The sequence below is a fragment of the Paramormyrops kingsleyae genome, chromosome 11 (genome assembly GCF_048594095.1).
Source record: "Paramormyrops kingsleyae isolate MSU_618 chromosome 11, PKINGS_0.4, whole genome shotgun sequence".
Taxonomy (NCBI): domain Eukaryota; kingdom Metazoa; phylum Chordata; class Actinopteri; order Osteoglossiformes; family Mormyridae; genus Paramormyrops; species Paramormyrops kingsleyae.
In genome coordinates, this window is record NC_132807.1 from 19,318,628 (window position 1) to 19,338,863 (window position 20,236).

At 48.9% G+C, this 20,236-nt stretch overlaps 1 protein-coding gene across 1 annotated transcript in view; it reads right to left on the reverse strand.

The window, feature by feature from the left end:
* The window catches only part of znf536 (zinc finger protein 536), a 71,681-nt gene that overhangs the window by 18,429 nt on the left and 33,016 nt on the right, over positions 1–20,236 (reverse strand). The window contains exons 3-4 of the mRNA XM_023818461.2: positions 19,922–20,080; positions 14,087–15,706 (exon numbers count right to left, since the gene is read on the reverse strand). Of these exons, the coding sequence (XP_023674229.1) occupies positions 14,087–15,706; positions 19,922–20,080 (1,779 nt within the window). The remainder of the gene's footprint in view (positions 1–14,086; positions 15,707–19,921; positions 20,081–20,236) is intronic.

Genomic DNA, 20,236 nt, shown 5'->3' on the forward strand with positions numbered 1-20,236 from the left:
CCTGCGACATCTCAGCGCTATCCCTGGGAAACGTACATCAAATCACCGTTTAAAGGAGTAATATAATTTGTGAGGTTTTCCAGACCCTTCAGTCCTAAACCAGCTCTCCTTCGGGACACCCCAGTGAGATTCTGAAACCACCAAAAGACACTTGCGCTGCCGCCTCAAGAAAAACAGACTTCGACAGAACAGTTGTACAGTATTTTTTCTGTATGTCTTATTTTCTTTCATTTTCTTCCTCCGTTAAGTATAGAAGCATTTTAAGCTGTAATGTTTAATAAAAACCAGATGAGAGCACACATATACCCCAGCCGGTGGCAGTGGCGAGCGTTTAATATTTTAGAGTGGCCTTGCGGTAAATGTAGAGGCAGCTGTTTCCGCCTGTCATAAATTTTGAGTTTTAATATGTGATTGACAACTAGTGGATTTACTGTAAATTACAGGAATGAAAATAATGTGATGAAAGCAGAATCTTGAGTCAGGCTGGGCCAGAACATATATCCATGCACATAAATCCGGAACTTTACAGCACAGATTTTTTTCTTCTTCTTTTTACTTTAGTTTCTTTGTCTTTTCTCTTATTTCCTGAGCCCCGCTCCCACGCCGCTCGATGCCACCGCAGTCCGCCGAGCTGCGCATGCGCCGTCACAGGAGCGCGCCTCACGGCCGCGGTTCAAATACGCGGTGGAGGAGGAGGAGAGGGGGGGTCGGCTCGTGGTGGGTTTGCGCGTCTGCTCTGCTCCTATCGGTTTATTTTTAATGTCAAAGGCAAGTGGCGCTCCCCGGGTGTGTATAGCAGAGGTGATTGCCATCAGTTCGCATCTTGGCATTTAACCACCTGCTTCAAATGCAGCCATTTGAAATGCAAATAAACTGCATATGCCCAGACAAATTAAAAAACACGGGCAGCAAACACTTCTGCTCTATGGTTTTTTTCATTAGGGAGTCGCACTGTCAAACCTTGTTTTCTCTGAAAAAGCAAAAGGCGACGTATAATGCCTTTAAACCGCACGCCACCGACTCAGCGATCATTCACATTTATAGTTTATAATAATTTTACACTTTCACTTCTTATTTCCCGCTTTCCTCCTTATTCTGCTTCGCTCTCAGGTGACTATATGGAGCCATCTATTGTTTTTCTGACACAAAACCGTATCATTTCAAATATTTCAACCGACTTTTTACCACCGTTAAAGTCCTGCATCAATAGTCATTTATCACTTAACTGTTACTCCCCCCCATATGGACGTGTGTTTATAATCGTTATGATTTTCTCCGGTGCGCTGGGGATCAATGGCACGATTCACAGTCAAGGTAAACAGCTCCTGTGAAGCTAACTTTGTCATATCACCTTGTCGATTGCCGGCAGTTTAAACACTCCCTTATGATATTACAGGTCTTTTTTAATGAACGAAGCGCATCTTATGTACAGCATCTAGGCGCGATCGTGTTGAACTAACTAAATCAAGGGCTATCTCGGCCGCTTTTGGTATCCGGGGCTGACGCACGGTAAGTAAATAATCAGGATGAGACGTTATTAATAAGGCAGATGGGCCAGTTAGCTAACGGTGCATCCACTCTGTTTCATCATCATCACATTAACAGATTAAGACAAAGACGATAACTTCAAATAAGCCGTCACCGGCCTTGTTTTTTTTATTTCCCCGCTTTTCATTTTTTCTCCTTGTATTTCATGTAAATCGACAGACTTCTGGACAACTTTTCATTTTCCCCGGCAGTTTGTTCTTCCAGACTTTTGATAAACTTGCTGAATGTTGTTTTTTCAAATTAACGAGTGGGTTTTTCTTTTGTCAAAAAGGTGGGGGGGGGGAGAAAAAAAAACGAAACGTGCTGAATGCAAAACAGATTCATTAGTGTTAAAAGCCCGCCGTCATACGCCACACCTTGGGCTGCATCGATTCGGTGACGTGATTAAGACGGGCCGCTGTTGCCAGTAGGGCTTCTCTCCTTGAAATGCCTGTCATGGCCAGTGACAGAGGAAACGCAAGCTGATGCTGAAATATTGCTGTGCTGTTATTGCGATTGTTCGCGAGCCTGTCAACAACACGAGACGGGGCCCCGACAAGGTGTTACCCGCCTGTGTTTCAGAAAGCGATGACACCTCGTCTCCTTCGACTATGTCTTTTAATGCAATTAAACATCCTAAAAAGAGATTGGGGTTTGGGGAGGGGGGACCAGACTACCTGCAGAGTGCCTGAATTGCAAATGAGAACATAATAAGTACATCACAAGTAGTGGGAACTGTCTGTGGAATGACAACAACGCTAAAAGTCTGTTAATTATAAATGTATTTTGTATATTTTTTTGTCAAAGCACCCGTCATTGTTGAAGTTTGTAGACTCCAGCAATGCAAATACTCTATAAGGAGGAGAATAATTGAATGGGGGGGGGGGGGGGGAGAATAACAACATGGGAAAAGTTATCTGGTCTTCTCAAGGACATCCAGTTCTTTGGCACGACGCGAGAGCCGTCCAGTACAAAAATTAGACATATCTTGGACGAGAGGCAGTCGAGAGGTGGGAAAAAAACCGATATAAACCCAACTCCCATCTGATGACCAGCTTGCCCATTATACTGAATTGCTCTTAGTGCCAAGTTCCAGTACTGAAGAGCCATAACTCCACATATTAAAGATTCCCTGTCCTTTGTCTCAAGCTCGAGAAGATATGTGGAAGAAGGGAAACTTCTGTGCTATGAAAATTGAGGCCGTTTGGTGTTTTTACGCTCATTTACTTGATAAGAAATTAAAATGCTACCACTTCCAAAAGGGAAAAAAAAGCGGGAGAGAGCGAACAGAGAGACGTGTAGCTTCTCTCTGAAACCCTTTAGACAATTAGAGGACAGATGATGCGGCCATCTTGAGATCGTTTGTCATCTGACAGGGCCCCGTTGACCTTGCAACAAACAGAAAAGGAGGTTGATAGCATCACCACGGAGAGAGATGCTGTTGTTTTTGCAATAAAGAGACGTTTTGCCTTCCATTTGCACAGCCAGTTAAAGCGCACAAACATGAAAATCCATTACAGGATGGTACTTAAAAGTGTGACCAATCCTTGTTCAGTCAATTAGAGGCAAAGTCTGAGTATGATGTTTGTCTGTTACTGTCTGCAGCATACAGATCAGGCCGGATTTGATGATGGAAAGGCAGATTTTGTTTGTCTCTTTTAGGAGAATCGGAGGGGGGGCATGACAGCCAGGCCCCGCTTATCTCTTTTCGTCTCCCCCTCCATTTTTCCACCCCCCTCTCTCGTTCTTTACAAAGGCATTAATGTGCAAAGCAACGTGGTATCCGATTGTTTTTAGTTACAAAGCTTAAAGAATCTGTTTGCGTAAATGGAAAAGCGAGCAAGATCCAAGATGGTCCCCATGGCTGGGGAAGCGAGGGACAAAGGTGGATACAAAGTGGTTAATAAGAGCAGTTTTCCGGAATGATCCAGGATGAGGTTTAAACGTCAAGGAAGATTTATGTGGGCAAATGGCCTTACTCCCGTGCCGATTCCTGCGACCCTTTCTCTGCTGAGTCTAATAAAAACTGTAAACCATAAAGCCCTCACAATTTCTGGAAACCAATGCACAATCTTTATTTTACAAGAATTTTTACCCAGTGATTCACACATGAAATTCATCCCTCACAAGAAAAGCATTTTTGATGACCGATAAGTTAATTAAAAAGCAAAACAGGCTTTTCTTTTTGTGCAGAAAGCAAATATCACTTGTTGTTAGTTATAACAACCAGTTTCCTACTTTGTGGAACATGTGGGTTGGGGGATACTGGTTATTAAGGGTAATGTTACAAATTCAGATATTTATGAATTTTATCAAATTTAAACCACTTATAATGGAGGGTCCTATTTATGCAGTGACTGAAATTTCTGAGCCAAACACATGAAAATATATAAAATTGTATACTGAAAGCCTAAATACTGTACATATTTCACCTGCCTTTCTAAGGCAGGAGCTAATGCAATTATATGTTTTATATATAAGACACACACACACACATAATACACGTATATGAAGAATGGCTGTAATTACAATCATCATCAGTAATTGGACTGCTACTGAGAGTGGTAGTGGGGTAATTGTATTACAAACACAGATGAAGGTCTTATCTTCCCAGAAGTCTGGATAAAGAAATAATTCCCCAAAAACGGGAAATAAAGCAGCCTTCCCCTGTCTCCGAGTCCTGATGAAATTTTACATCACGTTGCAGCGAGAAGCAAGCTGCTTAAATGATAAAACATATGGAACCATGCCGACGTTGGCCTACTTCATAAATATTTTATCCATATTTCCTGGTGTTACTCTCCGTGCATGTGTTTTGTTCCTCTGGTTTTAATTAAATCTCACTAGGTCTGCTTGGGAAGATGATGATCTTCATATCAGCACTGAATTTTTAGATTTTTAATTTCTTGGTATAAAAACAAGCATAGAAACAACAGGTAAGGCGGCGGCAAGCGGGCCCATCAGGTGGACAGGGACGGACACTCCGGAACATTTCATGTACGCCCACAGCTTTGAACTGCAACACAAAGCGTTTGCTAGGAGCTCAACCCTGTTGAACTTTTTAAAAAGTCTGATTTATTCAAACACAAATAGTATGCAGTGTGCAGCGCTTGTTATCAGATTTGCCAGGAACAAAGGGCCTTCTGTTAGTGACGGTCAGAGCGGTGTGGTTACTGTACCTTTCAAAACTAATATGTAACCATATCTGTTTTAAAAGGCTGATTCATATTACTGCAGATGCATGAGAAAGTCAGTCCCATCCCCAAGCCTGGGAAACTTGACTCTGATCCTAACGAGTTTCAATTGGAATGTGGCCTTTGTGAAAAGTATTACATCTGAAAAGATGGAACATTAAATTTTGTAATGATGTAAAACATCTTCCATTTCTGACAGGACAATGGTGCTTATTGTGCTTTATGGTTGCCGTGGCGACTCAAAGGTCATTCCTTATATGACTCCCGTGGACAAGGGCAGCACTGAATGAAAATTAGGTTATATGTGATCAACTAAGTTATTAATCAGATTAAAATGGATTCTCTTTGCTCCGTATTTAACGGGGCTTGGGGAGAGAGGGAATACAAATGAGGAGGGGAGAGAGCGAGCGAGAAAACAATGGAGCGTACTGTTTACTTATTCTGAAACGGCCGCCATTGTTTTACCGCTCGATTCACCAGATTCACCCGGAAAGAGGCGCTTTAAAAAGTGTTGGAAGAAAAATCAACAAAAAAAGACCTATATGTTCGAAAAGGTACATTTCCCCTGAATGATTCAGTGCTGTCGCACACAGGTAACCTTACTAATCCTGATTAAATTACTGTAATTAGAGCGACAACTGTTCCACCAGCCTCCAGATTTCCTAATAAACAATGCGCCATTCTGAATCCAGTCAATGGTATTTGCCCGAGACAAAGTGGAACACATACTATTCATTTTCATCTCTGAAGACTTTACTCTTGAACCAGCTAACAGTGGAATGCTTGGGTCCTGCTATCTGGCTCTCTGAATTTCCCCCAAATCTGTCATTTTCCTCTTTAGGGTATTAAGCAAGAAACAGGCCTGTGACGCACTGAGGTGTGATCTTCCTTTCCCTTTACCATGCGAGTTGTCCACTGCTAATTGTGGGCATGGTGAAGGCCTCTCCCCCGCCGTCATGGCTCCGCCTTTACCTGCGCATGCGGCGCCTTGATGTCGAGCGGAAGAGCGTTAGTCGGCACTCAGCTGTACGCAGATGCCAGAGTGTTTCCTCCCCTTCTTCCCGCTTCCTCCGTCTCTCTGCAGAAGTTTTCTGAGTCGGCTCTCATTAAGTGCCATCCGACAGTATAAACACGGTCATTATGTTTGCGTCAGTGTGTTGTGTACCTGCGTGGCGGCAAAGAAGTGTTATTTTAGCGGTACAACCCCGCCGAGGCTTCTTACATCTAATGCCGCCCTGGGATAGAAGAAGGAGGGCGGTAATAACAGGAACGCCTCGCATTTCACCGCGCCCGCCCGCCTGCCCGCACGCACGCGCCGTCGACACAGGAATAACAAGCGGTGAGACAAATTAGCCGACATCAAAACCTTAAACTTAAGAGAACGCCGTTTCGCTCATTCTGCTCTATTGTATCAATGTGGTGCAAACGTGCGCGGAGATGGGCAAACAGATAAAGGGATTACAGTAACACACACATGCACGCACACACATGCACGCACACACGACAAAGCTGCACTGTGACAGTTTCTACTGGAAATGTTGTTTTCTGTTGCCTTACGGCCCCAAATTCTATTTTCCCCGCTGTGTAATTTGATGAGTAGAACAACTGGTCGGTACTCATTAGTGTCTGATATTAGCACCAGTCCCATCCCCCGGCCCGCAGCCCCACTCATCCTGCTCCCTGCCCCATCCTCCGCCCCAAAGGCTCACCCACCTCATTCCCCACCCTGTCCCCCACCCCGTGGCCCCACCCACCTCATCCCCTGCTCTGCGGCCCCTCTTGCCCCATCCTCCACCTCAATGTCCTACCTGTCCCATCCCCCGCCCCATGGCCCGACCTGCAGCCCCACCCACCTCGTTCCCTGCCCCACGGCCCAACCTGCCCTGCCCACTCTATCCCCCACCTCACGGCCCCGCCTGCCCAATCCCCTGACCCCTGGCCCAACCTGCCCTACCCTGAAGCCCTTGCCACCCCATCTCCTGCTCTGCAGCCCAAATTTCCCTGCCCCACAGACCCGGTCTCCCCGTTCCGTGCCCCGCAGCTCCGCTTACACCACCCTGCCAGCTAGCTCGCAGCTAGCGCGTCCTCTGTGGTCGCTGCTGACCCGTTGTCACCACGCCGAGGAGAGTCTTTCGTTGGTTTTCACAACATTAAAGCTGATATTGGAGAATTAGTGGGAGGGGAAATATTTTTAGAGATGGCACAGCTGCTACAGACGAGCAACAGGTCCGCCTCGGCAAGGCTGACAGCAGCCATTACGGTTAATTGCTCCTTGCGCCTACTATTTGTGCCGGCGAGTGACAAGGTGCAACTTCACCTCAGCGGAAAGCTGGAGCACGTGGGTTCACGCGTCATCAGTGCGTCCCGCGTCACCCGTGAGCCGCAAAGGGGGGCTCCCACTGACACATGGCACAGCCCCCATGACGGGGCCCGAAGCCTGCTAGGACAGGCTTACCATGGTGCCTGCGCCGCTTCTTCGGATGACTCCTTCTTTGACGAGCATGAGGTTAAGCAGAAAGGAGCTGAGCTACACAGATTCAGGAAACGGGTTTGGCTGTGAGTACCTTATAAGCCTGGGAGACAGGGCAACCCCTAGCATGCCTGGGGGGGGGGGACCCCCCAGGTACAATTTGTCAACTTGTTGTGAATTTTGCATGATTGTCTGTTTCATTTCATGACTGGGTGGGTAAATTTTGCAGTGGGCCCCCTGCCACGATGGGCCTGGGGGTGAATGCTCCTCTGCCCCCCCTGTCTCCTCCGCTACTGATTGGCTGCGTACTGAAGTCCTGTAACCTGGAAGTGAGTACATTGGCACAACTGCTCCTTGAACAGTACTTTTAATAGGTTCTTCCTAATTGTCTTATTAGGTCCTTGCTTTGTCTAGTAGATGTTGAGTAGCTTCTGCTCCAATGCTGCTCACATTGTACCTGGGCATTCACTCCACTTAATGCCGATTCGACTCCTTGACAGCCATAAGTTTGTAATGAGCTATTTGCCTCCCTTGTACGTCAAACACATCTGCCAATCAAAATCAATGTAAAGATAAGCAAAGCAGAATGGCACCATGTTTGCTGATGATTCCCAATTTTTTTCCCTCGCAAATTATTATTTTTTTTTAATTGTGCAAGCACCCTTCCCGGGAAACATACAGTAAATGGCGTAAATGACCAGGACATGATTGAGATGCTCCACTACCAAGCGGACGCTTCTGAAAGCGCCTCTGGTGCGAGGTGCTTAGCGAGATCACCTCCGTATGCCTGCCCGCATGGGCACGTTTATCCGGAAAACCGATCGGCAAGAGCCACGGAGCTGGCGTTACCTCCCGCTGCCTTCCCGAGGAAAGAGAAAGCAGCTTCAGCAACGCAGACGCTAATCCGGCACATCTGTGAGGTGCCGCGCTCTGCTGTACGCACCATATGTTTTTAATCATTGTAATAGCTTTAAAGAACCTGTTCTGAGGGTACCCCGCATATGATCCTTTTATTGCTGTGGTCTGTAATTTAAACAGTTTCAGATGGGGGGGGGGCAGGCACACAGGGGCTGGCACGGGAAGGCTGTCAGGCCCCAGGGCTCCAGGGCCCAGCTCTTGACCTCAGCAGTGCCGGGTTCAAGCCCCACGCAGGGAGTCCGGACATTAAATCTCCCGTCCTTGACAGGGGTAATTGGCCACCGGTGACAAGAACACTGCTAGGACTAAGTAGACAATCCCCAAAATGTCCCGTGAGCACAGAGCAGCAGACCAAAGTTGTCAGGGAGCGCTGTAGCAGTGCTAAAAATACCAGGCGGGCCTGAATACATTTACGTTTTTTACATAGTTTATGTTCTTGACACTGGCAATCTGTGTTCGCTGCTCAGCTCCCAACCCCCACCCCCAGGGAAGGGGCCTGGCATTAGACACTCCTGTGTGGCAAACAGCGAATGTGACACACCAGGGGGGCATGGTCATCAGTTTAATCACCTGGGGGTCACCCGGGAACATTCAGTCTTTTTTATGCGTATAATAATAATAATAATAATAATAATAATAATAATAATAAAAATAATAATAATGTTGCCCCCTTACAGTGTCAGAAGGTGGGTTTCTACTTTTCCACCAGGTGGCGTATTGCCCCAATGAAAAGCTGCCCAAAGAGGAGGTCCTCTCGTCCACTCCGCTCTCCTCCACCAACTTTACCCCCAGAGCTTCTCACTCCACGTTCACAGACCAGCATCTGATGTCTGACCCACCCTTTGGGGTCTCCTGTTCCCCCCCCCTCCCCCCGCGGCCGTGCCACTCCTTCCCGCCACGTTCATCTGCACGGCAGCCCAAGCAGAATGGCTATGCCCACAAAACAAAAGCTCGCCGCTGGCAACAGGGGGCCACCTCCTGACTGCAGAATGGTGTCCATGCTGTTCCTAACAGCGCTCTCGCCGCTCGGACCACGGGGTAATAAACTCAGGGTGAGGCGTGGCTTGCACAGACCCTATGCACAAACGCTCTCTCTGGCTGACTAAAGGTGAGGTTGCCTTCACGTCAGCCCACCCCCCACCAACCCCCCCGCCCCGCCGCACGCCCCCCGCCGCTGGCTGGTCCCAGGGCCTCATGAACACGGAGCAGGTGGAATACAACAGCTTCACTGTCCATCAAAGAGGCAGAGACAGGGACCGGCGGCGTGCACTGCCACGGGGGAGACGAGCCCGTTTGTTCGCTAGAAGCCATGTCAAATGGCAACATTTTTAACACACACCCTCCACCCCCCTACACCCAACTACAACACTTCACCCAAGGAGAAAAGGTGAAGAAGACAGCTGCTATGAAGGGGAGGTGGAGAAGGAGACCAAGGGGAAGAGAGGATGATCTCAAAGAAGAGGAGTAGAAGATGACCTCGAAGAAGAGGAGAAGGAGATTATATCAAAGGAGAGGAGGACCTGTCATATGTTTATAATATATGATCTGAGTTACTTATTGACCTACCGCTTACCAAGTGAATGCCTTAACGAGCAAGATCTCAGAGGTAGCATAGGACAAAGCGAATAGCATCCCAAATTGGATGTAAGTAGTCCTAGAACAACTGAATAACGACCTACGTACTGAAGACACAGTTGGTAGTATGTAAACAATGGCAGTATGTAAACAATGGCAGTATGTAAACAAACGCAATCATAGTATGATTCTCAAGGCAGTGTTCTTATTTATGTGATATTTAAGTGCATCATGGGCCACAAATGCCATCAAACAAGTGCTTCCAAGAAATAAAGGAAAAGTAATAGACCTTTATTGTATTATTGTGTGAAGTAAATAGTTACTGCTATAGGATTACAATACATGATTTTTGACATACACTGTACAGTGCTATGCATGCTGTATTCTTATAGTCTGTACTGGTACTGTACTGTGTGTATCTGAGACAGCATATGTTGGTTCGCCTACAGACCGCCTGGTCGGAACCGTACATGGTCACTAAGTGACGCGTACTTTTTAATAAAACTGTTGTCATTTGTGGTTCCTCGCTGAACCATTTACCGAAAGAGGAAGCAGCCTGAGTGCCGGCCCTCCTGGAAGCCGGAAACTTACCGTAAGCGGGTCACTTACGGTGCACCCGTGCTGGTTACTGGGTAAGCTTCCCAAAGGAGCTTTAAGCAGCCACTGAGGCGCAGTGGCTGACTGGGGAACACTGGATTCTCAGAACACAGTTACCCAGAACGGGAAGGCAGCGAGGGTGGGGGTGAGATTGCCTTTCTCACCTGAGAGATACCTGAGACCCATGAGATAAAGTGTTGTCAGGAAACACCCCCCAACCCCTTAAATACTTTTAATTGCACGCCTGTGGCCAAACTATGGTTAAGACACTAGTAAGAACCCACCAGCACCCCGAGTCCTAGATCGGTGCTGCCTCTTTGATTGCAGGCTGCACCCAATGCGGGATCATGTACAATTACCTTTTATTTACAGAACAATAAAGAGAACGCAAACGCAGATATGACAGCCATCTTTCGCAAACTCTCAGCGCCTCAATTTGAGGGGGATGACCTCCGAGGGGAGCGAGGGAGCCGCACGGCTAGCTGCTGTTCTCCTGTGCCCCCCCCTCACCAGTTTCGCTTGCAGCAGGGGTCAGGGAGGGGGGAAGGGGGGCAACGCAATCCAGCCAGATCTACACACTGACCTTTTCAGGGGATCTATGTACCCATTGTACTTTTGTCTTAATGGCCCTGTAAGTCTCCCCCGGACGGGAATGTCAAGCAAATTAACACCGTGCTGAGCCTAGAGCTATACATGATATCACCGATGTATCTATCGGCAGCCGTAACCCAACACGCCCGACACCCGACTCACCCGACGCCCCTTATTCTCGTCCCTCTGGCCCATCCCGCCAGGCTCCCTGTTACCCGACGCGCCCGTCGCCCCTTATTCTCGTCCCTCTGGCCCATCCCGCCAGGCTCCCTGTTACCCGATTCGCCCGTCGCCCCTAATTCTCGTCCCTCTGGCCCATCCCGCCAGGCTCCCTGTTACCCGATTCGCCCGTCGCCCCTAATTCTCGTCCCTCTGGCCCATCCCGCCAGGCTCCCTGTTACCCGATTCGCCCGTCGCCCCTTATTCTCGTCCCTCTGGCCCATCCCGCCAGGCTCCCTGTTACCCGATTCGCCCGTCGCCCCTTATTCTCGTCCCTCTGGCCCATCCCGCCAGGCTCCCTGTTACCCGATTCGCCCGTCGCCCCTTATTCTCGTCCCTCTGGCCCATCCCGCCAGGCTCCCTGTTACCCGATTCTCCCGTCGCCCCTAATTCTCGTCCCTCTGGCCCATCCCGCCAGGCTCCCTGTTACCCGATTCGCCCGTCGCCCCTTATTCTCGTCCCTCTGGCCCATCCCGCCAGGCTCCCTGTTACCCGATTCTCCCGTCGCCCCTTATTCTCGTCCCTCTGGCCCATCCCGCCAGGCTTCCGGTCACCTTCACAGAGACAAAGACCGCTCAACGTTTGTTGCCAAAAGACCGAGGTCATATGACGCCCTGGCGGGCTTCCACCGGCCATAACTGGGCAGTGAGGCCACAGGAGTGAGACTGCCATGATGAAAATAATTCTGATTTGCTAACTGGGAGGTGGGGGTGGGGGAGTGTCCTTTAATTCCTGGTGATTTCCTGAGTGTTCTCTTCCTGCCACTGTAATGTTGGGTAACTTTCTCCACGTAGTTCCCAGTGCAGGTAAATAGTACCTCATTACTGTGCCTTGACATGCACTAAAGGTCTAATAACTACTAACAAAGAGGCTGAAGCTTGCCCCTGGGGCCACAAATGACAGCTTTTTTAAAATGTCCCCTGGTGGAATCAGATCAGCTATCTAAGCAGGGGCCATTCAGCGGCCGTTAATCATTCTGCTAGATTTGTGGGGCCGCGCTTTTTCAAACGCAGAGTTAAAAATTCAGCAGGTGCTGGCACTTTTCCGGAATTGAGCCTCTGCGTTTTGCGAACCACGGGTCAGAAGTGGCACCGAGCTCCGATTCTAGGCGCCCTGCCTTAGAAGCGGGCTGGAGTGTTTCCCACTCATCCTGCTTTGATTGTTTCTGTGGCAGCTGGTTTTGAAATTTAAAAAATAATAATAAAACACAAATGCATTTTCTGATAAATTACGTGTGATTTCCTTTACAACATTTGGTCGGGAACCTCGCCGCTCGGAATTCAATTAATTGTTGATTAGCTTTTGACCTCCTTCGCAGCCAACACAGCAAAATAACACCAAAAAATATTAAAAATGGATTTGCTAAGTCTTGAATTAATAAGGTGTAATGTCAGACACTTCACACACACGTGGTTAACAATTAACTGGAAACACACGAGCGGCGCACACGGGACCTGTGGACGCGTGAGTGCGTGCCATTTCCAAGTGAGTTGAGGCTGCTGAAGCGAGCGCAGCAGTATGTATAGTCACGGTTGGAGCACCTCACAGGCCACGCGGCAGCGCCAGGGAGCACACAGCAGCCGACCTTTCCTCCGCCAACAGCTAGGCATGCGTGTGTCTGCTGGGCCTGCCTCCTGACACCAGAAACCATGATGATACTGATTCTAGCCGCCTCGGCCCAATCTGCGGCAAGCAGAACTGCGTGCTCCATTCTTCCAGAGTATACGCTGCTATTCCCTCTGCTTATTATTCCTCTGCTCCGAGACAGCCACCACGAGCTCTACCTTAGTAAAAGCACTGTGGACCTTGGAGGGATCTCATGGCAGAAAGTAAAGAATAACACTGGCTATCACCTCTTAATTCAAGTGTCCTTCCTCCCAGTTGCAGTCAAGTGGGAAAATAAAGACAATTAACTCGTTTGCAGGCCCTTTCGGGGGAAGAATCCCCTCGTACATCTGAAGCACAGCTTCAGGACTCGATAAATATCCCTTTTACTGAATGTAGCTCCTCTGTCCACGAATGTTAAATGGCTTTTCTTAGCCAATCCAGAGCAGGATAAAGGTTATTCGTTTAGCTTTGTTTAACTGTCTCCATCATGCCATTTTTGTTTTTTTTAGTCTTATTTTTTTTTTTCAGAGGTTACGTGACTAAATCTCATCTTGACATCTTTCTGGCAGCTAGCTTTAATAGCTACCCTGAAATGCGTTGAAGGAAAGCACTTCCCCATACCACCAGCTTGCACAAGACGGCATGCAGCGGATTGCAAAACTGTCTTTGGGGCTGCTGACTGTTTAATGCGATCAGTGAGATGCGACCTTGTTTTGCGTTTGCGGTTTGCTCACTTACCTTTCACTACTCAGCGCGGTTTCCTGCACCACGCTACCCCGCTGTGCGTGCGTGTGTGCGTGCATGCATGCGTGCGTGCCTGTGCTCGCGTGCGTGTTTCTTTTACTCTTTACTCCTGCTCTCGTTTTTATCACCGAGATTCAAAGACTGCACCCAGCGATGCTGGTTTCTCAAGGAGCGCCCATAACCTTAACAGAATCATGAAAGATGGCAGCTCATTTTTCAGCTGCCCATACATCTTTCGGCATTATAAAGTAATGGGCTTTAGGGACCAGGCTTTATGAAACTTAAGATAGTTAAATGCGGTGCTTGAGAAGACATGGGAGCAGGGATGCTGCACTCCTGCAGACAGGATTATTCGTATCCATCAAGGGGAAGCTTTGGCTGCAGTAATATAAACTAGTAATAAAGATTAATCTGTTGCTCACAAGTCGAATAGCTTCTAAACTTGCTTGAAATAAGGCTGAAATAACTTTAGGGCCCATCCAGGCTCCCCTTTTTGTTTATTTGTCTGTGCCACATGGCAAACGGCAGGGGAAAGAGCGTGTGTGTGTGTGTGTGTGTGTATTTGCGTGCTGAGGTGATAGGATCAAAAACGCGGCACATGGGGGGGCGGGGGGTGTGGGGGTGGGAGCGGGCAGAGACTCACCAGGCATGTCTGGTCTCTTGATGGCACCGGTGTTGTTTGAGGTGCTTCCAAGGCCGTTGAAGGCCGCTAGGTTCTCCGCGCTGTAGGCCCTCAGGACAGACAGTATGCTCATCTGCTGCTCAAGGCGGCCCTGCTCGGCCCTTGGGGACCCCTGGGGAACGCCTGCAGATGAAAGCAGACTCAGCCCCCGCCAGGGCTTCTCCAGCAGTGGCGACAGGGTGGCTCTGGCAGCTCCCGCTTTCTGGGGGTCCTCGCTCAGTACCGGCAGCTGCATGCTGCGGTTCTCTTCTCCTTCCTCCATCTCCTCTTCCTCCCCGTCCTCATCCTCCTCTTCTGCCTCATCTTCATCATCGTCGGAACCTGGTCTCGTAGCACGGTCTGCTGGGCAAAACTCGTCGTCCGACCGTGGGTGTTCCCGCTCCTTAGTTGGCTCCGAGTCACTGTAGGGGTGCCCTTCAGACAGCTCGGCCATGGCTGACGGTTTCGAGTTCTTTACATCGGAGGGCTGCTTCAGAGGGTCCTGCTGTTCTGGCCCGCTGCCTCCGAACCCTTGGGGGACCAGGCCACCGGGGGCTGCATCGTACATGCCGAATGGCTTGAAGAAGTCATTCTGGAAACCTGCACTCTCCATGTGATTTGACCAAGCCGGGCCTCGTGGCTCCCCTTTGATCTCCTTGCCCAGCTCCTGTTGGACCAGTTTGTCCATGTGAGGCTCTGGCTTGGCGGAGACAGCTTCATAGCCAGGGTGGAGGACTGCACTCATCAGGCCGGCCTTTCCCATCGAGGATGCTTCCCCCGCCTTCGCATCCAGGAAGCCTCCCTCTTTGCGCTTGGCCTTCCCCAGGTGGTTGGCCTGCAAGTGAAGCGCCATCAGCTCTACGGAGGACGTCTGGAATGGGCAGAACAGGCAGCCGTGCCAGGCCACATTGTCCTGGATGGTGACAGCAGAGCCCGGCAGGGAGACGGAGTCCGGTCGGACGGAAAGGTCCAGCGGCTCATACTGCGACTTCTCGGGTTTGGATCCGGTGGGCTTGGTGTCCGACCGCTCTTCCGCAGCCTCGCCCCGCTTGGCACGGGCCTCCATGCCGTCGGCGCCCAAATGCGGCTGTATCTGTGCCTTGTCACGCATCTCCTTGTCCTTCTTCAGGGAACTCAGGACGAAGCTGTCCATAAATGCCTGCAGGGAGCCCTGGAAGTTCATCCCATTGCCCACCATGCTCTGGTAGGCCCGGCTGAGGTCGGAGAAGCTTGCCGGCCCTTCAGCGGATGGGGTTTCCTGGCTCTTCGTGTGGTCCGGGGGGTTTTCGGTGGATGCCCCGTGTCCATGCCCATGCCGGTCCCGGTCCTGCATTCCTGGAGCAGCCCACTGGTGGGGAAGCATCTGCCCGCCCCGGAAGTCCATACTGCCAGGCACACCTTTGAAAACGCCCCGCAGGACTTCCGGCCGGACAAAGACGCCACTCTTGCTGGCCGCGTGCTCCTCCTTGTGCTCTGCGGCGTGCCCATATGAGGACCCTCCCCCGTTCTGCCGCTCCCGATGGTGGCGTTCCAGGTGGTACTTCAGGGAGGCCGACTGCGTGCCTGCATAATCACAGTGCGGACACCGGTACGGCTTCTCACCTGCCGGGGGAGCAAGACAGAGGAGTCAGGCCAAGTCCCCCCCCGAGCGAATAACATCTCACAGCCGCCAACAACGTCTAGAGTTGTCACCTTAATATGGTTTTCAGCTTAATCCAGGACTACAAAGTAGGTTATCACTCATGTCAACACATTAAAGCCTGTTTGCCATATGGTGCTTTCAGAACAATAAATATATAGTATTTCTACCGACATCTAAACTCTCGATATTATCTCAGCTTGAAGCGGAGGGGGTGGTAGGTGGTGGGGGTGAGTGGATGTTCTTCTGGCCTCAATCGCTGTCAGACTCTACCTTGGCAGAGACTTCTTGGTCTCCATCCATTTGCAGTTTATCACAGTCGACATAAATCACGGTCCCCAGCAGCCACACACTCGGTAATAGAAGTATAACCAGGAAGAAAAACTAAATTTATATATATATATATATATATATATATATATATATATACGGACAAGTGGACCAGCTTAAGTGGCAGCGGAAGACCGGAACATGTGTAGATGGTGTGAGGGGTTTGGGCCCGCACTGCCACAGCACGGTGCACGCTGTGTATGTAGCCACAGTCCTCATAACAACATTTAGAGCACATTACATTTCTCTCACATCTTCCTTCTTTCCCCCACTACCCATCAATAAAACCGATTCCATCCCATAATGTTAGCAACACTTAAGCATAATGTTGCATAGCAAATTAATCACCCCGGTGGCTGATCTCTGTAGTAAAAAAAACGTGGCATTGCAGAGCGCAGGAATAAAACATTAAAAATACCATATTTCATGGCCTGACATGAAATGCGTCCTGCTAGCAATTACGATAGGCTCATAATTAAAGCCAGCTTTACCATCAATAAAAAAATAAACAAAAATGCTAAGCTTGATTTCTAAATGTATCAGAGTTCCCTGTATAAATACTCTTGGGGGGGGGTGCAGCTGGTTGGGGGGCTGGTGTAGTGCCTGTAATAAAACGACGGTTGTCAAATATTTTGTTTATATATAGCTATAGAATTTATTTAGATTATACACATGGAAGCCATTTTTTATCCGAAAAAATGTTGCATTGTTACGCAAGACTGGATTGAATGATTTAAGTCTTTCTCCGTAGTAAATCATGGATATAATTAGCAAATGGCATACTGCTCAAGTAATTTATCACTATTTGGAGGGCAGCATTCCAGAAAAGATTTGGAGATCTGCAGACCTACTGCATTGTTCCTACATAAAGGTCTACAAATACAGATTTAATACATATTAAGGCCAGCGAAAACGGTCTTTTATAGTAGGATGCCTTTCAAGCTTATATACAAAATAAGCCATGTGAGATGGGACTTTAACTCAATAAGTGCTTAGCCTCTCTGTGGGAAAGGGGGGACGCGCTGATTAAATAAGGAACCGGCTACGGAGCAAATGATCATTTTCAATCCCTTTAATTGGACAAATTGTTATTTTGGCCACAATTAGGGGTGAAGCACAAAAGCAAACATCTCCTTCCCTTTTTGTTTTAAAGGGAGGTCCAATGCTTCGGAGGGGGCACCTCAGCGGTGTGTGTTAGAGCAGGCCAGAATCGACCGCCCCTGCGCACCCACCCCCTCGGTGAAGGAGCCCCTCAGAGCCTCATCTGGGCCCAGTCAGGCATCTGCTACATCACGCGTCAGGGCCATGTGTGACATCTGGGAAATTTACTGTATCCCGCCTTGCTACATTACACACAATTTACCGTTAAAGGTCATTATGTACCCGTTAATCCACTTTTAATTGATATCCTAACAAACACAGGAAGCTGGGAGAGACATAACGGCCCGGCTGAAGCACAGAGCCAGAGACGTCTCCAAGCCGGGCTTGTACACAAGATCTTTAACATGGCGGAGGGTTTACAAGCAATGCCAGCAGATTAAAAGAATAAAATATAACACCGATACTGGGAAAGAGTAACATTTTAACACTGCGTGTTTCTGCATTGCTAAAGTTTTTTTTTTCTTTAAAGGTTATAAGAATTATTTGACAGGCCACAAGCACACCAGATATTTTTTTTATATTTGAATTTTATCCTTGACCACACCGATCATTCATTTTCGGATGCTTCCGCCGTTCCATGAGAATGGGCCCGGTTTAAACACTTTTATCTGGGGCTGTGTAAGTTATTACGATTCCATAGAAACCGCTTTGGATAAACACGGTGCAGCAGCACAGGATGCGATTAAAGCGGTTAATAGGTATGACATACTTTAAGCTCGATTTCCATATGGCCTCATATAATCAAATAAGGCGGTGTGTAAGCCTCTGGGGACAGTGACGTAGCCAGGAACAGGTCCGTCCCTGTCCCCCCCCCCCCCCCGGCATGGATCCACACAACCCCTTCAACTGGGACCCCCTCTGAAAGGAATGCCAGGGGCGATTCTAGGATTGTTTTTTAAGGCGGGGGCCATAAGAGAGCCCATAATTCATAGAGGGGCCGGTTTTACTATTATCCAATAGTATGTTTTGAATCAGTAAGTGACAGGGGAGGAGGCAGTCTCAGGGCCAATCAGCTGTCAGTTAGGGCCAGTACCCCTCTGGCCCCGCCCAGTACATTCCCCTGAGGATCGCTCAGGCTAACCCCTCCAACTCACCCTTTGTCCGACGCCCTCTCACCACGGTTGCAGGGCAGGGGGTGTCACGTGACTTTCCCAAAGTCAAACGTGTGCACGGTGGAGAGTGTCGAGTTTTAACACACATCTGCTTACCGCTAAATACTGCCTTGTCCAGAAGGGGACAATCTGTGTCTCTAATTGCTGTCACCGAAGCCTAGATTCATTATGTGACTTTCCCATTAAAATGTGAGCATTAATTTGTATAATGAAATATCACCCTCTGCAGTGTTCATTAACTGCTCCCCACTCTGTATATACTGCACATTGTTAGCTACCTAGAAACTGTAGTTAATTTCACTAATGGATATTTTCCCACTCAGTGTTCGAGAGGAAAATTAATACTGTAACATTAGCTCTTTAACTTTTAGAGAAATTTAAATTCACTTCATTCCTTTCAATGAAATGTTAGGAAGTCATTAATCTTAACGTTTTATTTTTCACGATACCATCCTGTTTGGTAAGCAATGCAATTGTTACTTTCTGAAAGGTTGGATATGTAGGCCACTTTATTCATTTTTATTCAATTATTTTATTCCATAAAAGTTCATTTTAATGACAGCTACTGTATAGCCCCCCCTCCCCCCACCCCCCTCCCTTCACAGGAGGGGCAGATGCATTTTGACGGAAAGAAGACCAGGTGTTTTTTTGAGTATCCTTTGAACTGGGAGCACCATGTCCGTCTGGGCATGGGCACAGACCCCCCGCACACGTGCGTCACCTCTTCCCAGGAATGCGGTTCACTTCCTTGCGCCGCTCACGGCGGCTCTCGGCTCTTCTTTGCCGTGTTTTTCTTGTTGGCAAAATATGATCCTTCGGGGCTCCCTCACCACAGCACTTCAAGCAGATATAATTCAATATCCTGCCATTAGGTAAGCTGCACCCCCCACCCCCAACCCCTTCCCCAACGGCAATTTAAAGAGACAGGCCCTCAGATACAAGGATGCGCATTTTGAGGGAATCGGGGAGTGCGGGGGGTCGCAGGCCTCGGAGAAGGAGATGCTCGGATTGAACTGAAACTTTCCTAATGATTCTAGTGCAGCGAGGGGAAAGGGGGGGGGGGGGTATTCCCCCGGTTAGTTGCTTTCAAAGCTGAAGAGCACCCTCATTATTTAGGGGGAGGTGCAGCCTGGGTGGTCCCCTTCTACAGGCAAGGCATACAGACCCTGGTGCACCTCCCAGCCATGCTACACTGCATAGCACCTTCAGTTCAGATATATAGCTATATATACATATACAGATACATGCATATTTTACATATATTCATATACACAACATTTATAAACATTTTCATGACACAATGGAAAGACAACCTGCTCTCTCCAATCAAAGTTAAATAGTCACACTCTAATAGAGTGTAAAACATACTCCATTATAAACCGTCTGTGAGCACCTGGAAGCTTTGGGTCATATAGTGGTGATTCACGCAGCCTTTCCCTGGCACTATAACTGTTGTCTTTTAAGCATTATATGTTGAGTGTGTGGTTGTCTCCTGGTCTGCGGTTCCAGGTGGGCTTCCTGTCTGCTGGACGGGTCGAGGGGAGAGGACAGCAGCCTCAGGGAGAGCGAGCTCACCCGTGTGTATCCTCAGATGGACCTTGAGATGGTGGGACGTCCGGAAGGTCTTCCCACAGTAGGGGCAGTCTTTCATGGCCGAGCCCATTGGACGTTCCCGGTGCTGCGGGGTCGAGGGCGGCTGGATCCCTGCCGGTCTCCCAGAATCCTCCCCGGCGTCTGCAGCGGACAAACACACGCAGACGCAGACGCCATCAGTGGTGCAGGTAGGGGTGTCACACGCTCTGCTGTTTGTCAGCCTGTCTCCACCTGATAGGCCGCTTCGAGAGGGCCTGCTCTGACGAGCTTGCCTGCCGCCCGGGCCTCACGCAGCCC